The sequence below is a fragment of the Otolemur garnettii genome, unplaced genomic scaffold, assembly GCF_000181295.1.
Source record: "Otolemur garnettii isolate 467f Iridium unplaced genomic scaffold, OtoGar3 scaffold00018, whole genome shotgun sequence".
NCBI lineage: Eukaryota > Metazoa > Chordata > Mammalia > Primates > Galagidae > Otolemur > Otolemur garnettii.
In genome coordinates, this window is record NW_003852413.1 from 20457018 (window position 1) to 20469195 (window position 12178).

A 12178-nucleotide genomic window follows, 5' to 3' on the forward strand; every position below is an offset into this window, starting at 1 on the left:
TTTTTTTTTTTTTTTTTTTTTGCATTGTTAAGAGGCAGGTCTTTTTCCCAAGTTCCTGGGCTTGACCCTTGGGAAGATTAGCCCTGGCACTAATGCCTCACAGGTTTTTCTTTTTTCTGTTTATTAGGAGAGCTGAGGCCAGCTGCTCCCCGGGCCTCCTGGCCCTGGAAGGGAATTAGGTGGCCAGGGGTGTGGGTGCTAAGAGTAGGAGACAAAGAAGGATGATGGAGATCAGAAGTGAGCAAATGTGAAAAATTCCTTTTTTAACCTGGCAGATGCAGGCAGGCTCTGCTGTGCTTTCCAGAGACTCGAGTCTTTGGAAACTCGACACATGTACATCAGGCCCAGGAGGAGCAGAGGGCCTGGGCACCACAGAAGTCACGTGGGTTCTCAGGATATGCTGGGGCAGAAACAGTATCAGCTTTCTGTCACCTACCTTGACAGCAGAGCAGGACCTGGTCTGCTCTGGACTATGCAGGGGTGAAGCAGGCAGTGGCCAGTTTTTCCCCCATTGCCACCTCTGTCTCTAGTTCTGTGGTTGGCCTGGTGGGGGTGGAATGCCCTTCCAAACACCAGACCACACAGTCCTCCAAAAATAAACATTTTATATAGACATTTGGTTTTGTTTCATTGTTCTCCTGGGCACTATGCCGCTGGCTCAGATCTTGGGTTTCTTGAAAGACCATATCTAGTTAAGCTCCACCTTGGTCCTCCTCATGACTTTTCCCCTGTTCCTGGATTTCCCACAGATCTTTGGCTCTTTTTAAGACTCTCAAAATCCTCACAGTACTATATGCTTTTGCTCTCTTACCCCAACCCCTCTTGTAACTTGTCTTTTCCTCCCCATTTGGCACTTGTACTTTTGAAGAAATCTTTGGTGAGAGCAGCTAGAGAGAACTAGCATTAAGTGTCCATTATGAAGCTGAGTGTTTTACATTTTACACATGAGGAAATGGTAGCTCAGAGAAGGTGAACAGTTTTCCTAAAGCCACAGAGCAAATCCAGACTAGCACAGCTGGATTCCAGGTCAGGCCTATCTCATACCCAAGCCCAGATGTGTACTCAACATGACCCATTCCCTGGAGGAAGACAGAGGCTGTTCTTGGGTTCTATCACTGCCCCGGCTTTGCCTTGATGGTCTCTTCATTGAATGTGTCCCTTCTTGTCCTTGCACCTGTGACAAAAAGTGTAGCCCCAGAAGCAGCTCTAGCTGTAGTTCTTGAAGGTGAATGATGACCTACACCTGTCTGGGCTTGGCCCTGAGCCTTGCCTGGAAAGGGAACTGTGGGAATGAAGGCACCCACAGGGAAGGAGCTAGGCTGCTGTTGCCTGGTCTGTGGAATGGCCTAGGGATGGGAAGCCCCTCAGGTCTGCTGACACCCAGGCAAGTCATCCTGGGACCCTCCATCTCATTAGCTCCTTCACTTCCTCAGAAGCCCCCTAGTCCCCAGCCCTCAAGATCCTAGTCCAGAGGGTAACTCTAATTTCCTTTCAACTGTGAGCTGACTCTTAGATAGGTATTTGTTTTAATCAATGCCTCCTGGAAAATCACTGCAAGACCCCAAGGAATTAAAATGAGTGGTAGAATATCAGGCAGGCAGGGGTGATATTTGGGGGAAGAGAGTCTCAAAACACAGCACAGAGGCCACAGAAATCTGGCCCACTCTTCATATTAGCCCTGAGAATAGCCCTGGAAGGCACCACTGCACCCCCCACCCCCATTCCCAGGTTAAATATTGAAGCCATCTGCTTGTGGCTTTGGGGCAAGTGGGCTTAGGTGGGCACCCCTCTTCCTGTGCTTGTCCCACTTGGGCACCACTCTTGGTAGAGCCAAGGCTGCTGATTCCTCTACATATCCCTCAGCCAATGAGCCCCTTTCAGCCTATGGCTGCCTGGGGTCACCCTCAGGGCATGGCTTTTGGTCCACCCTGGCTGTCCCAGGGCCTGCAGGGTCTATGGTGAGGGTCAGCTGCCTGGGTCAGAAGCTGGCTTGCAGAAGGAGTCTGGCAGCCCTTTGGCATGGTTGACCAACTCATAGGAGTCCCGGATATCTGCTAGGCCAAACCAGAAGAAGATCCACTGCTTGTTGGAGAAGCTGCCATCGCTGTGCTTGAAGTACCTGGGTTGGGGGCAGTTAAGTGAAAGCAGCTTTTAGAGTAAGGCCAGAGTTCAGTGTTCACTATTAGCTGATTCTGGCTTTTTTTTTTGAAATGGAGTCTCACTCAGTGGCCCTGGCATCATCATAGCTCACAGCAACCTTAAACTCATGGGCTCAAGAGCTCCTCTTGCTTCACCCTCTTGAGTAGCTGGGACTACAGATGCCTGCCACAATACCCAGCTAGTTTTTCTATTTTTAATAGAGATGGGGTCTCACTCTTATTGAGGCTGGTCTTGAACTCCTGAGCTCGGGCAATCCACCTGCCTTGGCTTTCCAGAGTGCCAAGATTACAGGCATGAGCCACCATGCAGATTCTGTTTTTGTAAAATCATTTATTGAGGACCTACTACTTGCTATGTACCCATCCAGGACCTGTTATTTTATCCTCACGGCAGGGGCTTGAGTCTGGTATTGTTACTTCATAGAAGCAGCTAAGGCTCAGAGAAATTAGATAACTTGCCAGAATCATAGAGCTAGGAAGGTCAGAGTGAGGACGTTCCTTGCTCTCTCCACCCTGCCTGTGCAGCAGAGGGGAGGGTTCTTGTGCACTTCTTATTGCCCACATAGCTGAGTGATAAGGGATGAGGGGCTAGCTGCAAAAGGAAGAGGGGAGAATGGCGGAGTTCCACTGGAGGTGTAAGGGCCTGGAATAGAGCCAGAAGGATTTTAGGATGTGTGAGGCTTAGGAGGTGCCACTTGCTTTAAGGAAAGCAGAGTTAGGTGTGGTCTACCTCTAGGGAAATCCCAGACTCCCTGTGGGTTGCACCCTGGGACATGTCACTAGGGTGACACTGGGCAGGGCCTTTCCTTGGAGGAGGGAGGCCTTCTCAGCTGGTGAACCTAGGGGCATGGTTGGCAAAGGCTGGAAAGGAGAGGGAGGGTGGGACCCAGTCCAGAGCTGGGAGGGGCAGGACGTACCATGGATTGATGGGGTTGGTGACCCGAGACCGCCAAAAAAGCGTCTGCAGGTCCCGCCGCAGGCACTCCCACAGCATCTGGCCGGAGCCTTGGCCCTGACGACTGGAGCTCACCACAAATTTGTCCAGGTACGGAGTGCCCCCAAGTACCGGCTCCATGGTCAGAATGGCTGCCGCGTTGTACCTGGTACATCAGGAGAGAGGCAGGCTGGGACTTCTCTTTGTCCCAAAGCTACCTGTGTCCCTCGGACTCCGCCCTCTGGGGCCTGCAGGCTAACCCCTCAGAGACGTAGATGGAGTGCAGCCGCGGGCGCAGCGAGGCCAGGTAGTCGTCCCGGAGCTTCTTGCCGAAGCTGGCGTTGACCAGGCCCACTAGACGGCGCTGGTCCAGGCTGTCCAGGTTGCGTACTCGCAGCATCCGCTCGGCGTTCTTGAACAGGGTCCCGGACCCTGCCACAGAGATGGGGCAGGAGGGGAAGGTTAAGCCGGGGAGCCCGGCCCCACCTATTCCTACGTCGTGCCGCCCGGTGGGGGCTGCAAGTAGGGCAGGGGCTGGCGGTCTGAGTTCCCTCTCCGGGAGACATCCGCAATGAAGTGCTTTCTGTTGCGTATTCATGTTTTTCACTCAAGGAGATGCTTTTCCCAGTCGGAGTTTGCTCCCCCAAGTCTTGCCCATCGCCTGTAGTCCCACCTACTTTCTTTCTTTCTTTCTTTTTTTTTTTTGAGACAGAGCCTCAAGCTGTCCCCTTGGGTAGAGTGCCGTGGCATACAGCTCACAGCAACCTCCAACTCCTGGGCTCAAGCGAGTCTCCTACCTCCGCCTCCCAAGTAGCTGGGACCATAGGTGCCCGCCACAACGCCCAGCTATTTTTTGTTTGCAGCCGTCATTGTTGTTTGGCGGGTCCGGGCTGGGGATTCGAACCTGCCACCTTAGGTGTACGTGGCTGGCACCTTAGCCGGTTGAGCTATAGGCGCCGAGCCTCTTTTTTTTTTTTTCCCCACCTATTTTCCTTAACCCTGCCTGTCTCCCACTATCCATCCTCGCCGCCCCTGGTCCCACCCACCCGCCTATCTCCCACATTTAATCTAGTACAGCCCGCCTGGTCTCGCGCACAAGCCCCGCCCATCCATAGGCCTGCCCACCCGCTCAAGCCCCGCCCACCTCTTCCACCCAAATTCCATCCTAGTGAGGTCCTTCTCCTCCTCTCTCATCTCCACTAGGTTTGGGCAGGAGCTGGAAGCTATTGTGGTGATGTCCCCCTGTGGCTTCCGGACCGGTGGGGAAGGGTCACTCCCGAGACCCAGCCCCTGCCCACCGGTGATCCTCACCTCTGTTGCTGAAGAGCTCAGTGAGCAGCGTGCTGGAGGCAGTGATGACAGCCGAGGAGTGGTGAGGCAGGCGGCTGAGTACGTCCACGATGAGCCGTATCTGCTGCCGTTCTTTGGTGCTCACCCACTCGGCGTTGGTCACCAGGTCCAGGTCGGCGGGCAGGTTCACGTTACTGAGGACCTGCGTTCAGAGCGAGAGGATGAGCCTCCAGCCCATAGCCGGCCACAGACGGCTCCCCTGACTCCCAGGCCTGCTCCACTGACTTCTCTCTGGCCATCTTGCCCTTAGCTTCCCTTCCCGGAGCTCCATTCGGCTTTCCTACCCACCCAGCTTGCTTGGGACTCTGCGTGCGGCCAGTCAGGGAGGAGTGCGAGGTGCTCCAGAGAGGGTGCTCAGACAGGCAGGCCCATACTAGCGAGGGGAGTGTGCCAAGGGTAGGGGCGCGCACCTTTTGTCTGGTGTCTCGTAGGCCGCCTGTGTTATTGAGGAAGATGATTTTGGTGGGTTGCAGCGCCTTGGCCAGAGACGCTGTCACCTCCAGCGAGTCGAGAAGCACTGAGCGGCGCGCGGCGGTCTCTCCGATGGGACACAGGATGGGGATGCTACCCGATTCCAGACACCACTGCAGCAAGTCAGTCTCCACCGAGACGATGCCGCCGTAGCTGTGGGCCAGACGTGGTGCTCGAGAGGGGGACCCTCCAGGACCGCCGGACTGGGCAGGACTGGCGGAGTAGCGAGCACTGAGAATGCCGGGGCAGGTAGGGCCAGCACTAACCTGGCATGAGGAGCTGGCTCAGCAGCGCCCAGCACTGACCCACCGCCAAAAAAAGGCACTGCAGTGGCAGCGTTGTGTCGCAGAGCGTCCACCAGCACCCTACAGCTCTGGGAGAGCTGCGCCTTGGCCTCCCAGAAGGAAAGACAGCCGGAGGGCGCCGTGGGGGTGGGCAGCCCCAGGACCACCAGAGGCTTCATGTCCATGCGCTGCAGGAAGGCCAGGGCGAAGGCCAGGCTGGATACAGCTTGCTGGCACTTGAACACTTCCTCGTCCACCTAAGGAGGAGGAGATGTTCGATGGGGGGTGTGTGTGTGACACTGCCCTGAGGCACTTAGTCCCACAGCCTGGCTCTCGGGTCGCTTAGGTGATTCCACCCTTCACAGGAAGCTATTAGGCCCCGCTTCTGGCCAGTGGTGCCCACTTGCTCCGCCCTTTGCCCCATTGGGTCTTCCCACTCCCTTATCTCATATTAGAGTTCCTCCCTCCACTCCTCCCTTCGACCTTGGACTCTGGAACACCTTGGGGCCAGGGATAATGCAAGCGACTCCAGTCCAGATCTTTCTGGACCACTAACTGCGCCCACGGTGGGGTGCCTACAGAGCATCCCACCTGACGAGTTGAGGTCCCTAAGCTCACTCAGGCTGGTGCGAGGCTTCTGGCGGAGCACATAACCTCACCCATCCCTAGCACTTGTCTAGGTTCTTTCGAGACCCTTCTCTTCCGCTGCTCAGTGTGCAGCCGTTGCTGCCAGGCCTGACGAAAGGTCTCCACACATCCCCCATCCCCTTGCCGTGACAAAGCCAATGCTGTGCTCACCTCGATGACGGCGAAGGGCTTGTCCGCGGAATGATAGCAGGTCTGGAACTGCGTGAGCCAGTGGCGCGCCTCTCCCGGGCTGGCCCCGCACTGGTTCAGGAAGGCCTGGATGTCCCGCTGCACTAGCGAGCGGCCAGCGGGAGGCTCAGAGGACTCAGAGACCACTGGGGGCGCGGGAGTCGGCGCCCACGATGGCTCCTCTGCCTCCTCCCGCGGGGACTGGGCCTGCGCCCAGGCTGTGCTGAGCTGGCGCCCCGGGCTGGCGCTCCCCGCCGCCCGCCGCTGCGCGGTACCGCTCAGCCTCCGGGCGCCATCAGTGCCTCGGGAGCCGCGCAGCCTCCTGCCCACAGTCGCGGCCCGAAGGACTGCGGCCATCCGAGCCGTCGCCATGACGACAACTAAATCCTCTTGACCCGCCCCCACCAAGAGTGGCAGCCTTCTGGAGCGTCCGGCACCGGGGGGCTCTTAACTTGCAGCGGGGCGGGGCTGGATCAAGCCGGGGCGGGGTCCAGGAAGGGGGCCGGCAGTCGCCTCTTGGGTGCATTTAAGGAGGGTCAGGCCACAGGTCAGTGGGTGGAGCCACCAGGATCTCTGCCCCTGGAGGGACTGAACCCGCTATCTAGAGTCATGAGGCTGTGATTAAGGGTGGCGGGGTGTCTTTAATCTGCTGCCAAGGCAGGTTCCAGGAAAGGCTCAGCCCACCCATGGGTGGCTTTGGGAGTCTTCGGAGTCTTGAATGATTAAAGGGGACTCTGACTAGGGTAAGAAGGGAGAGCAGGTAGCAGTTAGCACATGCCTCAGGGAGGCGTTGAATGAAAAGTTGGGGGAAGAGCAGAAGTAAGGAGGAGGAGTGCCAGCCTTGCTGTTGACTGAGCTGAGAGAGGATTAGAATGATACTTAGTTTGCCGAATTCCAGCTACTGGGGACTACCTAGAGAAATTTTGTTGTTTAATTTATGTTTTGTTTTCATTTTTTTAGAGATGAAGTCTTGCTAAGTTGTCCGAGCTGTCTGTCCTCAAGCAAGTCTCCCTCCTAATCCTCCCAAATGACTGCAAGTCTTCCTCCTAATCTTCCCAAGTGACTGCAGGCACTTTCTATTTTTTGTAGAGACGAGGGCCTCAGTCTTAACTCAGGCTGGTCTGGAACTTCTGAGTTCAAGGGATCCCCCCACCTCAGGCTCCTAGAGTGCTGGGAGTAACAACGGAGCCACCAGGTCCATGCTCTTTTTTTTCTTGAGACAGAGTCTCACTTTGTCGCCCTTGGTAGAGTGCTGTGAAGTCACAGCTCACAGCAAACTCAAATTCTTGGGCTTAAGCAATTCTCTTGCCTCAGCCTCCTAAGTAGTGGGACTACAGGTGCCTGCCACAACACCCAGCTATTTTTTGGTAGTTGTCATTGTTGTTTAGCAGGCCCAGGCAGGGTTGGAATGCACCTGCGTTGGTGTATGTGGCTGGTGCCCTAACCACTGAGCTTGGACGCTGAACCAAGCCTGGCTATTTTTAGAGACAGGGTCTCAACTCTGGCTAAGGCTGGTCTTGAACCTGTGAGCTCAGGCAATCCACCCGCCTTGTCCTCCCAAGTGCTAGGATTATAGGCGTTAGCCACTGTGTCCCAGTGCAGGTCCATGCTCTTAAGCAAGATTTGGAAAGGACTTGAAAGACTGGAAACTTTCACAGGATGTGATTCAATGTTACTTAATACTATGTTACCAACCTAAGACCATTGTCTGTTCACATCCTGCTCTCAGGTACACTCTTATCCAGTCTGACTCTTTGTTTTAGAGGAGGAATAGGGCCCTCTCCACCAGCCATCGCCTGTGGCTCAGTGAGGAGGGCGCTGGCCCCAACCCGGCCCTGGCCAAACTGCAACAAAAAATAATCAGGCGTTGTGGTGGGTGCCTGTAGTCCCAGCTACTCAGGAGGCTGAGGCAAGAGAATCGCCTAAGCCCAAGAGCTAGAGATTGTTGTGAGCTATGATGCCACAGCACTCTACCGAGGGAGACAAAGTGAGACTATGTCTCTAAAAAAAAAAAAAAAAAAGAAGAAGAAAGAAAAGAAATAGGGCCCTCTCCTTTGTGTAGGGGAGGTGACGTAGCCAAGGTCACACAGCTTGTCAGTGTTAGGGCCAGACCCTAGGAATTCTAAGTTCCCACCTCCAGCTCTTTCTTTCCTTACATGGGACTTTGTGTTCTCCATGCCAGGAATCAGGACTCCTGGGCTCTGCCTAAATGGAGAGCTTCTCTTCTGAGTATTCCAGGGGGTGCTGGGGTAGTGTGTACAGACCAACGCATGTACACACTGTCCCAAGAAGGAGATGCAGGAGGAGGAAGCTGACCTGTGCCTGACTCATTGGTTTTTCCATTTTTCTACTAAGAAATGTTGGGCTTCAAGGCAGGGACTAAGGCATGAAGCAATGGTATGAAGAGTCTGTACCCCCATCCCTTTGACGTCACCTCCAGGGCCTCTTTCCTCTTTACCGCCTTCTTCCCGAGGATACTTCTCAGAATCCACCAGCGGTGGTCTCAGACCCTGGGGCATAATAGTTTTCCTCTCCAAATTTTTCTCACCTTCAGCGCCCAAATCTCAAATGTCCATCCCCTTCCTAGCTGTCTGTCCAAACTCATAATCTGAGTCCCCACCCTCCCTAGCCACTCTCTTCTTAGGGATCCCAGACTGGACCTCCCTGAGGGCAGGGCTGTGTCTTCCTTCTCAGCCTGGGAGCTTCCAGAGGGACCAGTGCTTGGTGCCAACTGCAATAGGCCATTTCCCTTGAGCTTGTGGGGGCAGATGCTGGCTGGGAAGAGGCATCTGACTCCTTTGGGCTTCATCCCAGAGGGCTGTGTCCTAGGCAGCCAATGGGGCCCAGGGATACCCTGAGTAGATGATTAACTCCAGGCCCATTGACCTAGGGCCACTGTGTCCCCACTGTTTCTTCCTAGAGGAAGACCAGCCTCCTGGTAGGGGAACTGGCTCTGTTTCCTGGAGGAGATGAATGTGGATACCTGAGGTCAGCATCTCCCTGACCCTGCCCTTCTGAATTGAAGGCCCACAGGGTCATTCTTGGTCTGTGGTTCCAGTGCAAATTTTCTTCCCCCTTATTGAAACTTGGTGGTTGTTTTGTTTGTATATTTTGTTTGTATAGAGCAGAGCCTGTTGTCAACGTGTCCAAAATCAGAGCCCCAGGGTACCCTTAGCATAGGAGTTGGTTTGAAGGCCAAAGCTTTGCCTGCCAATATAGTTGTTCTTGGCTGCAAGTCAGCACTGGGGGCATGGAGGTAACAGGAGTCTGGGCAGGATAGGGGTCTGGGGTCGACATCTGAAATTCTCACATTACAGCACCTGAGGGGGAGACAAGCACATAGATACACACAGCACACAAATACAGAGACTCACTGTCCATTGAGATGCACAGATACACCGGCATGTAGACACACAGGTGTGTAGAGAGCCGTGAGGTACACAAACATGGAGTCCTACACCATCCAGAGTCACACAGACACACACCTGCAGATAGGGAGATACATGGGTATGGACACCACACAGGTGCACAGAGAGACACAGATCCACTCTGACATGTTTGCACACAGGATTGTACACATTTGCAGAGACTCAGTCACTGTGTCACAGAGAGGAATCCACACAGATATGGAAAGATACTGAGAACACACAAAATAGCCCAGTTGTAGTCCTTGACAACCACAGGACATAAACACACCCAGAGAAGCACAGACCTCTCCTGCGAGTGCCATCTGCTCTTATCTACAAAGACACACAGGTACACCCAGGTCCAGCCAAAGGCAGAGGCAGGTCAGCCCTCTGGCTCTGTCACACTCCTCTGCCAGAAACCCTGGTTGAATCCACCCTCTATCTATTCTGTGTCTGCACCACGCAGCTGAACATAGATGATGGCTAGAGAAAGATGCACAACCTGTCTCACATTTTTTTTTTTTTTTGAGACAGAATCTTACTATGTTGCCCTCGGTAGAGTGCTGTGGTGTCACAGCTCACAGCAACCTCAAACTCCTGGGCTTAGGAGATTCTCTTGCTTCAGCCTCCCAAGTACCCGGGACTATGGGCGCCTGCCACATGCCTGGCTATTTGTTGCAGTTGTCATTGTTGTTTTAGCAGGCCGGGTCTGGGTTTGAACCTGCCAGCCTCGGTGTATGTGGCTGGGGCTCTACCCACTGAGCAGGGGTGCCGCCGACACCCAGCTATTTTTTGTTGTAGTTGTCATTGTTGTTTAGCAGGCCTGGGCCAGGTTCAAACCTGCCAGCCCCAGTGTATATGGCTGGCGCCCTAACCACTGAGCATAGGCACTGATCCCACATTTTTCTTTTTTTTTAACAGAGATGGGGGGGTCTTACTATGTTGCCCAGGCTGGTCTCAAACTCCTGGCTTCAAGCCATCTTCCAGCCTCAGTCTCCCGAGTCCCTGGGATTGCAGGTATGAGCTACTGTATCAGGTTGGTCTCACTTTAAATTTATAACCACAAACTAGAAACATCTGATTTGTGTTGCCAGGCTGAAGCCATTCATTCTTTCTCCCAAACAACCATTCCTCTTCTCTCCTCATTGCCTCCCCCCCACCCGCAATCTTCCTAAAATTCTCAGCTTCTTGCTTTACTGAGAAAAAAGAAGCTCTCAGATAAGTTTCTGTACCGGTGTCTCTTTTTCCACCTGTCAGTATAGACAAATAACCCCGTGCCCAACTAAAGCTGTGCCTTCCCAGGTGTGTGACCCCCTCCACTCCCTTCTGGCCATTGCTCTGAGTCTCCCCTTTGTTGCTCCATGGTCAAAATTCCCATCAGGACACACAGGCAGTTATTCTCCATCATTACAAACCTCTGGCCTCAATCCCCCACTCCACTCCCTGGACACTGCCTACTGCCCCATTTCTTTGGTTCTTTTAGCTTCAAAATTTCAGGAAATAGCTGACAAAAGTCTCTGCCTCTAGATCCTCACTCCTGTTCTGATTCACAGGCTGTCTCCCCAACTCCCACCAAAACTTTGCTTGTCAAGGTCATGGATGGCCACTGTGTTGCTAAATCTAAGAGTCAATTCTCAGCCCTTCTCCCCTGGACCTTCTTTTTTTTTTGGCCATTTTTGGCTGAGGACTGGGTTTGAACCCGCCACCTCAGGCATATGGGACTGGCACCCTACCCTTTTGAGCCCCAGGTGCCACCCCTCCCCCAGACCTATTTATTGGCAAACTTTGTCCCCTCCCTCCTCCTCTCTTCACTAGTTTCCAGGAGCCCTGGTTCCTCCTTCCTTGCTGGCTGCTGCTTCTCACGCCTCCTCCCTGTTCCTCCTCTTTCACTTGATCTCTTACTGTTGGAGAATGGCAGGGCTAAGGCCTTGGCCTTCCTCCCTCCTTTCTCTCTCCCTGGGGCCTTTCTAGTTTTATGACTTAAATACCAACTCTATGCTGATGACCCCTACCTTTTAAATTTCAGCCTAGACCTTTCTTCTGAACTCTAGGTTTGTGTCTCTAACTGCCTACTTGGCTTCTTGGATCTGTAACAGACACATGATAGACACCTCCCATTCAGTGTATGTAAGTCAGAGCTCCATCCCCCCGCCCTGTGGCCAAGACTACTCACATCTTCCCCATCTCAGTTGACGGTAACTCAGTTTCCTATTTTCTCAGAGCGCCGTATCTTTGGTCATCCCTGATTCTTTTTTCCATTCCCTAAATCCAACTTCTATATATTCTACCCATAAAATTTATCCAAATTGCTTTCCACCTCCAGGCTGCCACCTGATTCAAAGAATAGCCTCCTGCATGGTCTCCCTGCTTTTATTCTGGCTCCCCAAATTCTATTTCCACACAGTTGCCTCAGTGATGTTTTGAAAGGTAAGTCCTGTCTTTCCTCTGCTCTGAACTCTCCTGTGGCTCCCATTTCACTGAAAGTGACAGCCAAAGTCTTTGTGGTGACCAGCTACTTGTCTGACTTCATCTCCTACTGTTCCAGCCCTGGTCAGCTCGATCCTCTCCACCATGTGGACTTCGTCATGTTCCTCAAACACGTGAAACACAGTTGCTTTTGCTGTGGCACTAGCTGTGTCCTCTGTGAGAGATACTTCCTGGCGCCTGTGGCTCAAAGAAGTAGGGCGCTGGCCCCATATGCCAGAGGTGGCGGGTTCAAACCCAGCCCCGGCCAAAAACTGCAAAAAAAAAAAAAAA

General features: G+C 53.6%; 1 protein-coding gene across 1 annotated transcript; it reads right to left on the minus strand.

Moving 5' to 3' along the window:
- Positions 1-588: 588 nt before the first annotated feature.
- NAGS (N-acetylglutamate synthase) lies at positions 589-6441 on the minus strand. Its single transcript, XM_003786287.3, has 7 exons — positions 5997-6441; positions 5181-5455; positions 4854-5067; positions 4405-4585; positions 3354-3525; positions 3077-3259; positions 589-2119 (listed from the first exon to the last, which is right to left on the minus strand). Exons 1-7 carry the CDS (start codon positions 6384-6386, stop codon positions 1966-1968), a joined length of 1569 nt encoding a protein of 522 aa, XP_003786335.1. The 5' UTR covers positions 6387-6441; the 3' UTR covers positions 589-1965.
- Positions 6442-12178: the final 5737 nt, after the last annotated feature.